General features: G+C 33.3%; 4 protein-coding genes across 4 annotated transcripts; 1 reads left to right on the top strand and 3 right to left on the bottom strand.

Annotated features, from left to right (window-relative positions):
- Window positions 1-3,729: 3,729 nt before the first annotated feature.
- Window positions 3,730-4,650, bottom strand: LOC125186712 (uncharacterized). The gene has a single exon (XM_048083141.2). It carries the CDS (start codon window positions 4,467-4,469, stop codon window positions 4,035-4,037), a length of 435 nt encoding a protein of 144 aa, XP_047939098.1. The 5' UTR covers window positions 4,470-4,650; the 3' UTR covers window positions 3,730-4,034.
- A 1,344-nt stretch (window positions 4,651-5,994) lies between these two features.
- LOC125187581 (cytochrome c oxidase subunit 6b-2-like) lies at window positions 5,995-8,369 on the top strand. The gene is made up of 4 exons (XM_048084206.1): window positions 5,995-6,152; window positions 6,498-6,586; window positions 7,571-7,652; window positions 8,079-8,369. The coding sequence occupies exons 1-4, from the start codon at window positions 6,144-6,146 to the stop codon at window positions 8,130-8,132; spliced, it is 234 nt and encodes a 77-aa protein (XP_047940163.1). The 5' UTR covers window positions 5,995-6,143; the 3' UTR covers window positions 8,133-8,369.
- Window positions 8,370-8,664: 295 nt separating this feature from the next.
- Window positions 8,665-10,372, bottom strand: LOC125191261 (WAT1-related protein At4g30420-like). Its single transcript, XM_048088776.2, has 6 exons — window positions 10,165-10,372; window positions 10,020-10,088; window positions 9,829-9,945; window positions 9,387-9,747; window positions 9,159-9,307; window positions 8,665-9,066 (listed from the first exon to the last, which is right to left on the bottom strand). The coding sequence occupies exons 1-6, from the start codon at window positions 10,338-10,340 to the stop codon at window positions 8,886-8,888; spliced, it is 1,053 nt and encodes a 350-aa protein (XP_047944733.1). The 5' UTR covers window positions 10,341-10,372; the 3' UTR covers window positions 8,665-8,885.
- Window positions 10,373-13,090: 2,718 nt separating this feature from the next.
- On the bottom strand, window positions 13,091-14,957 carry LOC125190430 (WAT1-related protein At4g30420-like). The gene is made up of 6 exons (XM_048087745.2): window positions 14,682-14,957; window positions 14,532-14,600; window positions 14,305-14,421; window positions 13,800-14,196; window positions 13,571-13,719; window positions 13,091-13,463 (listed from the first exon to the last, which is right to left on the bottom strand). Exons 1-6 carry the CDS (start codon window positions 14,855-14,857, stop codon window positions 13,292-13,294), a joined length of 1,080 nt encoding a protein of 359 aa, XP_047943702.1. The 5' UTR covers window positions 14,858-14,957; the 3' UTR covers window positions 13,091-13,291.
- Window positions 14,958-18,799: the final 3,842 nt, after the last annotated feature.

Here is an 18,799-nt window from a genome sequence, read left to right on the forward strand (position 1 = left end):
TCTCTTACTTTATCAATTTTATATTAAAATTTATGCTGAACTCAAGATGTATATTCTTTGGAAACAGATGAAGAACTTTTTAGATGTTGGTATGACTATAATTCCGCCAAAAACTTACAAAAATGTTAGTATTTTTTTAAAAATTTTCTAGCCCTTAAATTGGTAGGTTCAGTCAATCGTGTGTAAGTGATGATGGTATGAATTACTAGTACTTAGCTTTGTTGTCATACATTTTTTCAACAGAAAAAAAACCTTATTTGTGTGATTAAACATAATAAAATAAAATAAACTACAGAAAAAATGTAGAGCTAAATCATAATTTAACTAGAATTGGCAATCTCATCAGTTGCATTCTTATTACTAATCAATTTGACACACAATATAATGTTTTTTTAGAATTAGACGTGATCATATATAAATATAGCATTAATTAAAACATTATAAAGGGATATAATTTGGAATCAGTACATGATAAAATTAAAGATAAATATTCCATGGGATTGAGAAGGCGAGTTTAGTGGGGGCTAAATTTTGGCACTTAATTAGTTCAACATAATAAATGTTTTAAATAGTACTTAGTACTATGAAATTAATTTGCTTTGCTGTCTATAACTCAATAAGTTTTACTTTCAAAATAATCTTGTCGCAGTTTCCTCGAAATAGCTTGTCAATAAATTTTACGATGCAATGACAAATCATTTCTAACAAATAATCTAGAAGCTTCCGGCTCTACTTTATACTCCTATATAAATATTCCATGTAACTTTATTAGGAAGAATAATCTTTTGTATGGCCGTCTGGAAACTAAAAATTAAGTTACTCTTTTATGTATTACACTATAAAATATTGTAATTTATTTATTTATTATAATATCTTTTGTATTTATAGCTTTTATAAATTATAATAAATTTTTATTATGGCAATCATATATGGGTATTATATATTCAATAATTTGGACTAACTCCTACTTCTTTAATTGTGTGTCTCCTAAATAACTTATGAAGACAATAACAACTAAAAAAATGAATATGTGCAAGTAGGTGGACGAAAATTTAAATAGGCAAATAGTATAAAGTAAGAAGAAAGTGGAGTAGATGGGCTATTTCATTACATGCTTGTAAGTAAAGTGTATTACAAACCAATCATCTCATCACTTTTTCAATCATTACTAGACAGTCTTCCTCAATAATCTCAATCAAGATCATTCAAATCACATATTAACTAATATAAAAATCACTATTGGAATATATTATATACATATGATCACGATATATACATGCTGTAATACTAATATACTCCTTCTACGTATGCGTATGCAGTAAAAGTGGCTTTCTTACAGTCAACGATAAATACTAATTCAATGCCCAATGAAGGAACCAATCATATTTCGTAATGCACTTTTTTCTTTGTTTTTAATTAAATAGATATAAAAAAATGATAGTATTTAGTATACACTATGCACGAGGTGACGTAAAATATGAAATGTATTTATACGGAAACAAAATAGGAGTTTCATATCCAGAAACCAAAATATATGGAGAACACACTTTAGTGGAAATCTCAAAATTAATTTTTTGGGCCTGATATAAGGCCTTACAGTTCCCAATGTATTGGACTCATTTGTACAGTATTATTTTCAAAAATAAATACTCCCTTAGTATGATTTTTGGGAGTACGGTAAATATTAAGCCCAAAACCCGACCGTATAAATTAAACTAGGGGCAACTGTTGTATAGTAGTAGACTGGTCAACTCGGAGAATAAATGTCTTGTTCGAATCTATTGTGACATGATTTTTAAATTTATGTTAATTTGTTCATGAAAAATGGAGCATCTAAAAACACACCTACACTAGTTATCTCTACGCGATCCTATTCAATGTTATGGTTATTCCACATTCTGGTGTGATCAGTTATTCAAGATAGGAATAACTTTGGATTTATGATAGATTGTCAACATATATGGGTTGGGAATATTTAAGCTTACTTACGATCGAATTGGAAGATTTTTTTAACTAGAAGTCTATCGATCAGTCTACTTTTTTTAAAGTGAAGATTTGTTTGTTCGATTTATATATTATTTTCTAAATAATCAATAATAATAAAAAGTGAAATTAATTATGTGGTACTATAAATTATTTATTCTTACAATTGGATAATAATGATTTGAAGCTAGACCACACGCCACGGCCACCCTCTTCATCTCCACTGTGGTCACCTACGATGATATTTTCACTGATTCCACCACTTGTCACTTGCGAGAACCGTAGTGAAAAGGAGTGTTAATAGCTAGGGTAATTATCATTGTCTATGGATCCACCTATATCCATGGAGGCATGGACCGTGATTAGGATAAAGTGTGGGAACCTAATTGGTGGTGATTATGGAAAAGTTGTGAAGTTGTGAAAAGAGCAATGTTTTGCATTAATTAATTTTGTGGATGAAAATTCGTTCAACAAGGGAAGTGGAAAGATTGTTCAGTTCTAAGTTGGCCATTATCTTTGTGAGGTTGAGTATTTGCTTTTATTTTTTCCTAATAGTTGCATGCTTTTGTGGATGAAATGGTTTGGACATTGCTAGTGTGGACGGATTATTTATTTATTTTTAGTCAGCCAACAAAAAATAATGCTTATCTGATTAATCAAGCTGTACTGCATAATAGGTCATACATTAATTTATTAGATGTCAATAACCAGCCCCATTTAGATGCTAGGATCGGTCGGTGGATTGTGATATGCATGTTATGTCCCATTTTATAATATTATTATTATATACATCCTATGCAAGTTTTAATGTATACCAACAGAAAATTGATCTTATATTAATGGGTTATCTATGACTTAATCAAAACAAATATAAATATGCATAATTATGATTTTTTTTGTTAATTTCATTCTTGTATATATGATGAATTAAATAGAGGCTCTAGACTCTAGTTCTGGAAATTGCTGAGTGAAAATGCGGTCGGGATGCTATTTTCCCACTGTTTTACACGGCGCCCCATTAATAATTTTCATATTTAATGGAGAAATATTTTTCTTATAAGTACATAATTTAGTCTGATTAACTTTTTTTAATTTTTTTTAATTCATACCGTATTTTCGACATAAAACCAACATAATCAATTAATCATATACTCTAGTATTTTTTTTATCAAAACGTTCGAAAACTATAGTATATGATTTTGTAAATTCCATTGTTATTATTATTATTATTATAAACTATAAACATCAATCACGGTGTATTATATAACTATCAATTTTTATTTTATAAATATTATTAAAATAATGAAATTAATAATAGGACATTGTAGATACAATATTTGTAAAATATAGATTTATTCGATGAAAATGATGATTGAAATCTCGAATGTACGTACATATCCAACTTTTACATTGAAGAGGTGAAGTGAATCCCTTACTACTACATTTATTTGGTGCTAAAATCACACCTAGAGTTGTTAGTGTATTTTTATTAAAATCATTTCTTAGTGTTTGTTTCTCGAGTAAAATCATTCTAAGTGTTTAGTCAATAAATTAATAAAATATAGCACAACTCAATTAGTAAAACATTTCTCCTCTAATCAATAGCTTAGCGTTTCAAATTACTATATACATAGATAGGAAACCATTTAAAAACATAAATTAGCAACCTTAATTGCATAAAATTTTTAATGATTTATTTTAATTAGAGTGAGTAAAACGTGAACATATTTTTTTCACACATCAATCTTACCAAAAGAAAATAATATTAGTAATACATGGAAAATCAAGGCTACATCTTTTACAATCATACGCTAACACATTATTGGAGTCCATTTTGACCATATTACAACAAACACCAATAAACACGAGTAAAATATAAAAACAACAACATTAACAGAAACCATGTATGATACCACGATCATTACTAGCTTATTATTTTACTTTACTTTTTCACACACACACACACACACACACATCTTATGGTTATAACCTAATTTTTCCATATATGCTCCAATGGAATTATTTTCCATAAATCACATGCAAAACCCTTATCAATGGTTGCCACCCGACCCGGCCCTTGATCCAGCCCTTGACCCGGCAGACGACCCTGCTTCTGAACCAGCACCACCTGAACCCGATCCAGCTCGTGACCCGGCAGACGAGCCAGCAGATGAGCCAGCTTCGGAGCCCGCACCTCCACCGCCACCTCCACTCGAGCTGGAGCTCGAAGAACTCGAGCTCGAACTCGAGCTAGAGCTTCCACCCCCACCGGAGCCAGCTCCAGAGCCAGCCCCGGCTCCGGAGCCACTACCACCGCCTCCCAAACCAATGCCGACCCCGACTCCGAGGCCGACTCCCAAGCCCCCGCCGCCTAAGCCTCCCAAGTCCAAACCAAGATCTTTCCTCGCGACTCGGCTTTGGGAGACCGTTGCTAGCGTTGATACAAAGAGAAAAGCAAGAAGAGTACACGGCTTCAACTTTGCCATATTATTGGTAGTTAATTTGAACAAGCAAGATTTGATTTCTAAATTAGAGTGGTTTTAATTTGGAGATGTGTATGTATGAGCAAGGATAAGCCTTGAGATGTATGTCTATTTATAGATGGAGTTACGTGAATATAGCAAGAAGATTGAGAAGTGGGAAATGAATAAAGAATTGGTTGGGTGGAATTATTGGGAAATAAAGAAGAAGTTGGAATGAAGCAATGGAATGAATATAAAGTTAGGAGGCAAGGCATGCAGTGGAATGTTTGTAGGCTGATAGTCATGTGATGGGATAGTCATCAATTTTTAATTATGACATATTGACATGTGCCCTCACCACTATAGATTCCACTAAGGTAGAGAGGTGGAGAGACTATATGGGAGTGGAGTTTTATTGCATGATGAGAGAACTATTAGCTAGATGGAAGCTTCTGGATTTGAGATAGGCTGATTTCTCTCTTCTATTCTTTTTGTTTAGAGTTAGGATGGAAGATAAGGTGTTAATATATGTAGTTGTAGTACTATATGCTTTAGTTGCAAGTAGAGTTAAGATGGAAGGTAGAATGTTTTATTTGCAAGTAGAGTTAAGATGGAAGGTAAGATGTTAATACAAATGATGATCAGTAAAATTTGATGAATCATGCATAACTAACATACTTATTTTTACAAAAGTATATTAGTATAATTTAAATAGCATCATCTTATAATGCGCACCACAGTTGGTGAGTTATGAGTATTCATATTATGAAAATAACTAAACAATCTTTATTTCTAGATGTATATCATCAACTATCAAGCTGGCAGCTAGCGCACATCATATTAACATAAGCGATTAAGGTAGATTTAAAGACCTAACTAAATAAAATTGAAACTTAAAGCAATGTTACCGTTCTTAAATATTTGGATTTATGAAAAAGGTTTAGGATGTGGATGGAGTTCAGTGCATCCCCTTAATAAATCTGTCACAATCACTAAAATACATATCGAATAGCGTCTGTGAGTTCATTCTATTTTTAAAAAAAGATGGCATTCACATAAGCATAGGAGTATAATCTTGCAGCACTTAAACAATGCTGGTAGTACTACTATTATTTTTGGACTTCAAATGAATGATTTCATACAGTAAATTTTTGAAAGTTATAATGAATTAAGTGCTTAAATGTTTACTATTGATCGAGTATAAGAGTATCTCTTTTTTTTGTGGTGCTGTGTAATAGATTTTTAAGGGCTCATACAAATACTAGTATGGTTATCCGACCATAATTTTAGTGGAAAATTGGCTATACTAAAAAATGTATATGAACTATTTTAGTGGATCATCGGATAATATAATACTATAAAATTTATAAGTTTAATATTTATTTATTATATTGTAAAGTAGAAACTAGTATATTTAAAATCCTGTTTTTACATTAGTTATTTTTAGATACCCTTCATTGGAAATTAACCTTAAACCTAATTTCCTGAAAGCAAAATACGCCAGGTGCAGCTTCGTGATAGGTGTACACAACCAAAGCGAATTTACCCTTCAATTATATTTATATCCATTTTTGTTTCGCTGGTCAAATAAGCCCAATATAAACAGGAGACGAACATCGTTTTTAACTTTTTCATCGCTTCATCAAAAAATCCATTTATTTCTTCGATTCGTTGTCGATCTGCATCAACGCCTTGAAAATGGATGAGGTAAATCTCTATGCCAATGTATTTGTATTAGACTGTTCGTTATTTTCTTTCGTTTAAGAGAGAACTTGGGGTCATGATTTTGAATCGATCTAGCATGTGTGCAGAATATTCAGATTTCGTATCTCCATCTTCCTTTGTTCGATTAGTAATCCATGTTTCGATGAACAATTTCATCTTGATTGATTTTTAATTTTGTTTTGATTTAAGGTTAATTAGAATAATTTGATTGTTCCTCATTTGCGCTTTTTCTCCCCGTTTTCTGTTTGGTGGTTGTGGTAGATATGTAAAACCTTCTAATACTTTTTGTTTTTCGCTGAATTTTGGCGTTTGAATTGATTTTGTCAGATTGAACTAAAAACTGCACCTGCTGATTTTCGGTTCCCGACGACCAACCAAACGCGGCATTGTTTCACTCGCTACATTGAGTTCCACAGGTTAAATGAAATACTACTATACTATTGTTCAAATGCAATTATCATATCATTTCTCTCTTTCATGTTTGTGTGATATCGTGATGATGAGTTTGGCAAGCTGAGTAGTATCTTAAATGATTAAATCTGTTGCTTGAAAACTAGTAGGCAGATAACATGATGAGCATTGCTACTTTGAATTGTATGTGATATATCTATGTTGGTAGGGAAGGTCAGGAGTGCCATGTCTCCATCTATTGCTTTGGTCTGATGTGTACATCTTTTTATAGTAGTAGATTTTTATTTTCAATGTTTCGTTTGGTGGAATCTTACACAACTGGTACGAGTCTTAGAAGCAATTTCCTTCTCTAATCCACTTTTGTTTGTTGCATAAACACTAGAACATGAAACTTTTTGGAATTTTGTTTGAGAATGGTTAATTCAGCTTGCTACATCAATCCGTTAGAGAGACAAAAGGGAAAGTATAACTTTATTCCATAACTGAAGTAGGACGCTGCAGTTCCCTCATGTTATCAAATGATATATTCTGGACTCACGCTCACTATTTCGACCATAGTGTATTCGGGTGTTTTTTTCAGCACAAATGCCAACTTTAATACCAGTATGTTAGGCTCCAAGCTGATGTAGTTTAAAGTTGATCCTAATTTCTTCCTACTATGATACCAAATGGTCAAACCTTCCCCTCAAACTAGTTTGGATAAGCTACTAAACCTTGATCAATTCTAGTTTAAGAAACAAAACTAGAGCTCTTTTTGGTTGAATTCTTGACAGGTATGGAGGCCCTGAGTTTTAACATTCTAATCTTGCAAGTTAACTACATGGCTATACGTACAAACTTATGGAATTGAAAAGGAATGACCCACTGACTACATGGTTGGGCTAATTATGTTTATATGATGAAGCTATTTGTTTATAATGTAATTCGTTCAAAGAACCAATTTCATTATACGTGGCTAGTATAGTTAATATTTTATGTTTTATCATCAGGTGTGTGGCTGCTAAGGGGGAAGAAGATGGTGATTGTAACAAATTTGCCAAATACTATCGCTCCCTTTGTCCTGGTGAATGGGTGAGATGATATGCTCTCTTTCATTGGGATCACTTTATTTTTGATATACAGACTTAAATGACACCTGTTTCTCTCATCAGTATATGGAGTTAATATATGAGTTTAAATCATAGAACACTACTATTTCCCTTTGTTGCATATGTTTTTGAATTTAATGATATCATGTTTAGGGTACATGGTAGTCTAATTCTCCTTGGATGTAGGATGAGGTGATATTTCCAGTCTTGTTTCATATGTAGATTTGTCAATAAATAGTATGACCATGGGCATACATTTTACTTTTATATGATTGAATTCACCTGCCATACACAACCTGCTTTCTTTAACCATATAAGTTTATGATATGCTGAGGCTGCAGATATGATCTTTTATAAGTTTATGCAGAGTGTCTTGTGTATTAATCTTTGATTTTTGTTTCTATGGCAGGTCGACAAGTGGAACGAGCAGAGGGATAATGGGACATTCCCCGGGCCTCTGTAATTCAAATACCTTGTTAGCGTTTCTGGCGTATTCTCTTTGAATTTCTTTTATCCTGCATCTGTTGGAAGCTAGTAATCTAGTTCTTTCGAAATGAGATAATAATTTCATTTGCAAAAAATCTTAATCTTTACCATTCAAAATAAGAAGTTGTTGAACGTAAGTGATACTTTGTGATTGTTCAGTTGCATATTTTTATATGCCTTCCGTATTGATATGAAGACATTATTTATATGCCCAGTTCTCTGCAAATCAAATCTCATTTTGTATCGCAGTCCAAAATTTCCTTCCCGTGTATAAATGTTGTGTTGCTTATCTTTACGAATTGATATGGTATTTAGATTTTTCTGAGGGCATGGTATTAATATTTTTTGAAGCAAGATATTAATATTAATTTAATATCAGTTAATGGGAATTTAATCATATTGTGTTGCAAATATATAATCTAATTTAAATATTAAAACAACAACATCTCAAGTCTTTGATTCCTGCAAACATTAACTTTCTAAAATAATTACCCAGATACCACGCAAACAATATTGGCTAACTAAGAAAACATATGTTCCAATTAATTAGAACATAATGAGAGAAGTAATGTATTCAAAAATCAAAATAAACACGAGTACACTAGTGACCGTCACTTGCTTCTGTAATAATTTTGTCTAGATATCATTCTAGAATTAGTTGTTATTATCACCAAACATCTAATTAAAACCAATAAATATAGTACTCCTCTCAAAATCGAAGAATATTTCCTCAATTATCAGACAAAAGGGGCTGCTCCAAGTCAACACCAGTGATGGCCTCATTTTGCCCATTAACATAATTTTGGTGCTTTTTAGTAGTAGTGTCTTCTTCCTTGATTTCTTCATAGTCTTTTGCTTTGCCCCATAGCACCACATACAATCCAATTATCACCGCCAATCCACCAGTCAGACTGTTTTACCAATGAAAAAAAAAGCTAAACATATGCAAAAACTAATTAAAATTAACTAAATTATAATACACGGAGTAGTGAATTAGTTGTACCTTCCGATGTACAACTCTTCATGCATGAAAATGAAGGCAAAGACTGTGACGATGACTGTACAAAGAGGATTGAACATGGCGGAAAAAAGAGGCCCTCTCTTGCCTATGCACCATGCTTGACCTAAGAATGTCAATGCCGACGCCACACCCTATATAAGTCTATATCTCATTAGTTTGATCATCAAAATTACATACTATTAATTTCAATGGAGAGAAATGACTAATTACTGCGTAGAAGCAACAAAAAAGTTGCAAAGAGGAGGTGAGTTTCCACGTGTTCAAATCCGGCTCGACGATGAATGTCAAGATGGCGGATTGAACGGCTGCGATTAAGCACATCCATGCCGTTAATGAGAGATGATCTGGATAGTGAGCTGTTACATACACCTGCAAGATAACCCATAGGGACCAGCAAGTTGTGCTTGCAAGAAGAGATAAGCAGCCTATCAACCATCTGTTTTCTTCTCCAATTGAACCATTTAATTTTGGACCTTTTAGCACTGCCATTACAACAGCGCCACTTACACATAGACCTGTTCCCAAAATCTTGCACAAACTTCTCACGTTTCGAAGATTCACTTTTTCCATCCTATAGATATATATAACCGTCAATATACGTTACTAGTAAGATTTAACATGGCTTAATTTAAATGAGTCGAAATGATGATACCCTAAGAAATAAGCTATAGTAAAGGTAATGGCAGGAACCGCATTGCCCAAAGCGCTAGCGGCTGAGGATGAGGATAAGTACAATCCCTCGTAGTATAGGTTCTGGCTAAATGTTACACTGCCAAATAACAAATGGAATGAATTAGTGCTTTGGATTTCAAGTTTCTTGAGATTTTATGTGAACTAACTAACCCAATGAAAGACAGCAAGGATATCAAGAAGAAGCTCTTCCAGGTCACAGCACACGCATTTGTTCCTCGCCTGCGCCCCAACGAAATTCAAATTGTTCAGTAATAGTAGCTAAGTAATAAAATTGATGATGCATAGCATAGCATACCTTGAGAAAACAGCAAAAGGAGCAATGAGTAAGAAAGCAGTAAATTGTCTGTAGACAACAAAAACTCTAGAGCTAAAATTTTGCAAAAGAGCTTGTCTTCCAGTTAGAGCAACTCCCGCATACAGAAATTGACATCCTACCATAACTATGATGGGCTTATAATTCTCCAAACCCATTTTTGTTATGTCCTAATTAGTCCTAACTAATAATGCAACTCACCACCATCATTTATAGACCATGAGGGAGGAGCAACGGATCCAGCTATTATATTACGAGTATTAGTAATAAATTCAATTAATTAATTAAGTATATATCATCCTGGGTAAGGAATTAAGGAATAAGGATATTCTACTATGCTAACCAACACAACACCTCGTGATGTGCTGTTTTGCACTTAGTACATTTAATTATAAACTCAAAGCATTTACAATTTCAAAAATGATTGACAAAAAATGGAACCGTAGTCGTCTTGGTAGGTGACATTTGTATATAGGAGGTATCAATTTTGGTGAGGAATTACTAGTTAGTATATTTCAGTTACAACTCCTTATTAACACGTTCACACCCAATTTTTTCTTGTGAATTCTATTGAAAAAATAAAAAAGTTAGAGATTGTTTTCTTTTTTCTTGGTACTTTTTCATCCCAGTACGAGTGACACATTTTTTTTGGGAGGTTTTACTTGACATATTTCTAAAAATAAAAATATATATTAGTATCATTTTTTCTACTTTATTTTTTCTTTATTTAATTTATAAAACAACACTATATAAAATCTCGTGTCGAATAAAAAATTGTTCTATTTAAACTGGAATGAAGGGGAGTAGAAACTAATTTTGATGAACATACCAAAATGAAAATATAAGAACATTTTGTTGAGTAATGATAAATTTTAGTTATGAAATATCAATAAATTAGGTGCCCTTATACTTCTTATAACAATCTTATGTTATCGTCCACTAATATGTACTCTATCCACGAAAAATAGTTATATTTTGCTATTTTGGAATGTTTACAAAAAAATAGTACTTCCTTCATCCCTTGTTAATTGAGACATTTCTTTTTAGCACGTACAGAGTTTAAGAATAGTGAGTTAAATGGATAGTGAATAAAGTAAGAGAGAATGAATGATGAATAAAGTAAGAGATAATAAGGTAACAGAGATTAACAGAGAATAAAGTAAAAGAAAGAGTTACTTTTGTCAAAAATAGATATGACTCAATTATTTTGGAACTTTCTAAATAGAAATATGACGCAATTACCATAGACCGGATAGAGTATTATTTTTTAAAATGAAAACTTTCTCTCTCATATTTTATCAATTTTCTTTCTCTCTCTCACTCTATCAATTTCTCATTAAAATTTGTATCGTCCATGAATGAAACTTTTTTTTTTTGGACAGAGTTAGTAAAATGAAATGGTGTTGGATTATAGGAAAAACTACTACTATTCAAGTTTAAATACATTTTAAAAGTTTTTAAAGCTTTTTTTTAAGACAAAGTTTAAAGCCTATAAATACGTAGTACTATTTCTTTGCCCAGGTAGATTTATAAATATGGTGCTGGATGCTTGAAATTGAATTCGATAAATTAATATATAAAAATAAAATTATACTATTATGTTAATAGGAATGTGATCAAATGAAAACTCTAAATATTGTAGAAATTCAAAATTATGATCTAGACCATTGAAAAATGTCAACAGATCACAAAAAAACATCAACGGGAATATGCCAACATAATTTCAACGGTAGTCAATGATTGATATTGTATTGATATTGTGTTGATATTAAAATCTTGAAATTTTACACTGTGTTGAAGCTGTGTTGAGAAGTTTTGAGTTTATACAATATATATATATATATATATATATATATATATATATATATATATATATATATATATATATAAAAGTTTGCATTTTATCACTAACTATGTTAATATTTTATACACACATTCCTCTTTCTTTCTTAAACACACGCTGCCTAAAAATAGGACTTGTGTTGGACGGAGTATATTTGATGAACTGAGTAAGACTGTTTAATAGTGCTTAGAATGAAATCAGATAGATTCTCCTTAAACGAAAGATATCCCAATAACTATTTCATGTGATATCATAATTCCGTAATATAATTTCTTAATAAGATCCTGCAGATCTAATTAGACTGGTGCAGATTTGCACATATAATTGTACAGTATATATACGCAAGAAAATAAGTTCATCAAATTCAAACACGCTAGAAATTTAAAAGAAAACTATATCATAAGTCATAACATTGAATTGTTAACCAGTTTTGCACATTAAACCAAAGATATCCCAATAATTAATTAATGTGATTGATTTCCTAATCATTTCATTAAGAATGGATGAGTCACGACCACTCACTCACAACTAAACTAAAAATCGCAGCAAATAAAACTCTATTATAACAGGGAATTGTTCGTCTCCAAGTTATCCATAACAACTCTCTATCTCTGCCTTAATTAGCACCCCAACAAAAATCAGTCATAATTCTGGATCTTTCCTTATGATTAAATTGAATTCGTCTACTTGCTCTTTATTTTTAAATAACATACGCTGGCAAGTTAATTGTTTCTGCCTAACACAGACACTATTAGTGACTACGCATTGTTTTGTCGTCTCTAATCTAATGAGCTTCTAATTACTTCAATTTTATACTAAATATAATCAATTAAGTTATAAACTTTTTTTTTTTTTTGCGAGCAAGCGGCAAGATCGAAAACGAATAAGATAGATACCGGCCTACTACTAATGTTAGTTAATTATTACTACTATGTTCCAATTTTCAAGCCTTTCATAAAATATCTCAAGCCTTTCATCCCAATTTCACTGCAGAATAACTTTCTAAAATAATAAGTAAATCAGAACCACGCAAACAAAATTGTCTAACTATGAATACATGGTCCATTTATTAGTTACTACTATATATCATGTTCCAATTAGAACATAATGAGAGAAGTAATATTAAAAAATAATACGAGTACACTAGTGATCATCACTTTCTTCTGTATAATAATTTTGTCTAGATATCATTCTAGAATGAATTGTTATTATTATCACAGAGCATCTAATTATTAAAACCAATAAAATTATAGTAGCAAGATTTCCTCAATGATCACACAAAAGGGGCTGCTCCAAGTCGTCACTATGGATGGCCTCATTTTGACCATTAACATTATTTTGCTTTTTAGTATCTTCTTCCTTGATTTGTTCATGGTCTTTTGCTTTGCCCCATAGCACCACATATAATCCAATTATCACCGCCAATCCACCAGTCAGGCTGTGTCACCAAGGAAACAAATGAATCCAATAAACACAAGCAAAAATTGATTAAAAAAAATACAGTAAGTAAATAAATGGAGTACTACTTATATAGTGAAGTTGTACCTTCCCATGTACAACTCTTCATGCATGAAAATGCAGGCAAAGATTGTGACTATGACTGTACAAAGAGGATTGAACATGGCTGAAAAGAGGGGCCCTCTCCTGCCTATGCACCATGCTTGACCAAAAAATGTCAATGCTGACACCACACCCTATACACATCCAAAATTAGATGGATTATTAATTACTTTCAATAGGAAAAATAAAATAGAGAGAAATCACAATGACTTACTGCGTAGAAGCAGCTAAAAAGTTGCAAAGAGGAGGTGAGTTTCCACGTGTTCAAATCGGGCTCGATGATGAATGTCAAGATGGCGGATTGGACGGCTGCGATTAAGCACATCCATGCCGTTAATGAGAGATGGTCCGGGTAGTAAGATGTTACATGCACCTGCAATATGAGCCAAATGGACCAGCAAGTTGTGCTTGCAAGAAGAAATAGGCAGCCTATCAACCATCTATCTTCTTCTCCAACTAGGTGCAACACAATTGAATTTCTTGGCAACAACTCCATGTTCAACAATTTTGAACCTTTTAATACTGCCATTATAACAGCGCCACTTACACATAGACATGTTCCCATAATCTTACCCAAACTTCTCACGTTTCCAAGATCTATTTTTTCCAACCTATATATACATGTAAATATTATTATTAATTAAGTAATATGCTAAGATTTAACACATGTATTAAATATGTTGAAATTGTATTTTTGTTTATTAGTATTATGTTTATACCCCAAGAAATAAGCTATAGTAAAGGTTATGGCAGGAACCAAATTGCACAAAGCGCTAGCTGCTGAGGATGAGGCTAAGTACAATCCCTCGAAATATACATTCTGGTTAATTGTCACACTGCCAAATACAAAAAAGAAGTAAAAAATGAATTAGCGCTATTGATTTGTAATAGTTTCTTGAATCACAAAATAGTTTATACTACTACAATTTAATGGTGAGGTACTAACCCAATCAAAGAAAGCAAAGATATCAAGAAGAAGCTCTTCCAGTTCATAGCACACGAATTTGTTCCTCGCCTGCGCGCCAAGGAAATTCAAATGAATTTGAATTCTTCAATAATTAAGAAAATTGATGATACTATATATAGCATAGCATACCTTGAGAAAAAGGCAAAAGGAGCAATAAGCAAGAAAGCAGTGAATTGTCTGTAAACAACAAAAACTCGAGAGCTAAAATCCTGCAAAAGAGCTGCTCTTCCACTAAGAGTAACTCCTGCATACAGAAACTGACATCCTACCATAACTATTATGGGCTTATAATTCTCCAAACCCATTTTTGCTATGTCCTAATAATATCAACTACTCACCATCATTTATATATAGTAGAGGAGCAATGGATCCAGCTATATAAATATTAATAAATTAATTCAGAGAGACAGAACCGTGGTCGTTTTGGTCTCTGACATTTGTATGATTGCATATATATAATCCTAGGTGAGAGTCATTGAGGATCTTCTACAATGCAATTCAATACAACACCTCCTGATGTACTGTTTTTTCTACAACTTTATTTTTGTTTTGTATTTATTTTAAAACACAATCAAAATCTATTATATGTAGCTACTAAATTTAATTTATTTATAAAGCATTTATAAATTAAGAATGATTGACAAAAAAAAGCTAAAAACTCATACAAATAGAACATAGTAGTAGTAGTAGTTGTTGTATATCTTAATTACTACATTTGTCCATGAAAAATATAAAGCGTTGCTATAAATAGAATTGAATAGAAAAGAAGTACGACAAGATGTGTGGGATGCATCATAGAGGCTGACTCGATTTCATGTGCATCCATAGATTAACAAGGAAAAGCTCCATCACAATCGCCGCTTTGACAGATATTTGTGACTCATCTCTCATTATACTACTATTTTTACATGTATTTTTTAATTACTAATACTACTACATGGTACTACAAAAATCTACTCAGCGTCTCCAATTCTCATTTTTCATACATCTACATATAAAAGGATGATAAGTTTAATTATAGTAGTAATTGAGTATCAGAAGCAGGTCCAAGTTAATAAGAATTAAACGTGAGAAGGCAGGATGAATTCTTATCTTTCCCACATATAAGAAAGTATATATATTGTGAAATTTTTATATCTTGTGCACTTAAATCTTGTTTAATTTTGACGTCGAACTCAAATGTTTGCAACTAGTAATCTTGTTTAATTCTTTTCTTTACATCTGCGAGTTGAACTGGCTGAAACAATTTTCTGGCTGTCATCCACATTGAATACATAGTAACAGTAGTAGATCTTATCTATGACTTTTTTTAGGTATAATAAAATACTAGTAATTGAAACATTACTAGGACTACGAGTACCATATAGAACACTAGTTAATTGACATTGACAATTCAACAACATTCCTTGATTTTTAGGAATGTTATTTTCTAATATTAGTACTCCTTAATTTGTCCATAATGATTTGCACAAGATTCTATCTGCTGGTAATTTAAAATGATTAATTTCCATGGGTATTTATTTATTATACTGCACAATACCAAGCTAGGCTGGATTACTGGATAAGAAGCATGGAGTTGAAGATTGGGCAGTTGGGCTTCATTAATGGCAAAACCCAATAACTGACTACATATTATGCCCAAACCCAATAGAGACGTGTGCATCAAAGAAAATTAACATATTATTGGAATTCAAAATAATTAGAAAAACCATTCATTGTATGAACAAACAAATTATTTTTAATTACTTTAATATTTTCTCATGTTGTATTTCAACATAAGCACCATTTATAAGTGAATGGTATATTTTGTAGTAGTATATTGTTGTGTTATAGTTAATTTGATGCTTGGACCGCATGATTTGGTTTGGTACGAATCAATATTTGATTGAAGTAGCAAAGTCAACCAAAAATAACTATATGGGGCCTCGCTCAATGTGGTAATTATGATAGGTAACAAGTCATATAAAAAGTGCTTTATTGATCTTGTTAGGTTTAGCATTTAAGGTAAATGAAAAAGAACGGTAAGGAACAATGGTTTTTCTTCATTCTTTATTAAGTACTCTTTTGTAGTATTATTAAGCTACTTTATATACTGATAAAACATTAGCATAGCACTTGTGCAATGCACCAATTAAATAGTTCAATTATTAACTTTTGTACTAATAAAGAATTGAAGTTTGCTCTAAAAAGAAACAAAAGTCCGAGAAGATCTCACCTTAAGTAAACTTATTTTACTAGTAAGTATAAAGTTATGGTCATAAATTAAACACTAATTATCAAGTTTTAATCATGACAAAGACCGCGTTTGAGCATTAAATGTATTCTTGCCGAAAGCTGGAACATTTGGGCTGCACATGAGTTTGTAATTTAATATCTCATTTAATATTTTCATCATACAGTACATTTGTTAAAAGGACACATCTTGGGCGTTTAAAAAAAAAAAATCGGATCATTTATTATTTAATACTCTGTATAGTAGTATAATATAATTAGCAGTAGGAAAAAGTTATTACATAAAATATATTATTACTATATTGAACTATTAATTTGTTGTATTATTTGTTATAGTTATTTGAGAACTATATAGAACTATTAACTTGTTGTATTATTTGTTATAGGAGTAGTTATTTATGGCTGGCCACATTAACATATTGTTGCCGCTGCACTGCTTTAATTATAGAATGAAAATTGGAAGGTCATAGAGAGAAAGTATAGTGCACTAGAAATTATACAATGAATCTCTACAAAATTGGATATTTACAAAATGAAAATAGCCATAAAGACTTCAAATTGTCTCATGCTTTATTAACAAAATACATATAATTGATACACATTGCACATATTTATTTTAAGTATATATATATTGTGGACAATCATTTTTCTCTTTCTCTTATAAGGGGAGAGAAAACCACCCCTAGACTAGCTGTCTGACTAAGGGTAGCTATACATACTGTTGAGAAATTAAATGTTCAAGAAAAAAGAAATTCTTAGACAAAATAAATACTACGAGCATCCACGATAGAAATAGGTTAGTCATATGCCAACCATTCTCTCTCTGTCACGTCATCAACACTAAAAATTCATCTGCCACGTCAGCATAGGCCAGCCGCAATAAAAATAATTAAAAAACAACTATATTTTACGAAATAAAATTTACGATTAAATTACGAAATTAAATTTACGAGACATATACGGGAAAATTCATTCATTTCATTAAAAAAAAAGGTACATAGATAAAAAAAAAAAATACATGATTTTTTTCAAAAAAAAGGGCTTCCAAACACGAGCCCCGCCACTCTCTACTCCTCGTTGTCGCCGCCGCCATCCTCGCCGCCGCCGCCACCCGGGGTATCTGAGCCCGTGTCTGCCCCCACCAGTGCCCTCGAGGCATCCAAATCCACCCACATGTTCTCGAGCATCGAGTAGAGGAACCTCTTCTCCGAGGGGTCGGTTGCGGCCTTCCATTCTTGGAAGACCACGAACATCCGTTCCTCCGTTTTTGCACGCGAGAATAAGGTGTACGCGCATGGGGGGGCGGGTGCCGAGATGACCTCCTGGGGCGATAGGGGGGATCCTCCCCTCGCTGCCCGTTGCGCCCGCTTTTGGCCAACCGGGCGAGGGCGACGAGTAGAGGATGGAGGGGAAGGAAACTCCTCAGCATCCGGGGGGAGGTCGTGGGATCCGCCGCTGCTGTCGCTGTAGTCGCCGGAATAGTTCAACCTTTGCTTCTTCGGCCACCTAGCGTCGCACCCTGCCCGGAACTTCTCGGAGTCCTTCAGCAACACATAGCATTCCCAGAAGAGGAACTCCTTATACTTCCCCGACAAGGGGAACTGACTCTCCGCTATCCTCCGGGTGTCCTCCTCATTCTGCCCACTAGTCAGCTGGCGGAGGGCGTTGGCGTACAACCCCGAAAATCGGCCGACCGCGGCCCTGATCCGTTCCCACCCCTTCCGGCACTCCTTCCCGCTATAGTCCTTCCCATGCGGGCAGTTCCTCCTGTAGGCTGCTCTAATCTTCGCCCACATGTTGACGACCCGCTGGTTGTTCGCAACCAGAGGATCGTCGCAGACCGACAACCACGCCTTGGCCACGCCGATGTACTCATCCTCCGTCCACTTCCTCCGCATGGGAGTGTCGTGATCAGCGGGCTGCGACGACTCGCCGACCACCTTGCCCTTCCCCTTGCCCTTCTTCTTCTTCAGCGCGGCCCGACCCGCTGGAGTGGGAGTGTCCGGATCCCCGAG

The sequence above is a fragment of the Salvia hispanica genome, chromosome 5 (assembly GCF_029641045.1).
Source record: "Salvia hispanica isolate PSC_SH4W2 chromosome 5, Shi_PSC_v1, whole genome shotgun sequence".
NCBI classification, from domain to species: domain Eukaryota; kingdom Viridiplantae; phylum Streptophyta; class Magnoliopsida; order Lamiales; family Lamiaceae; genus Salvia; species Salvia hispanica.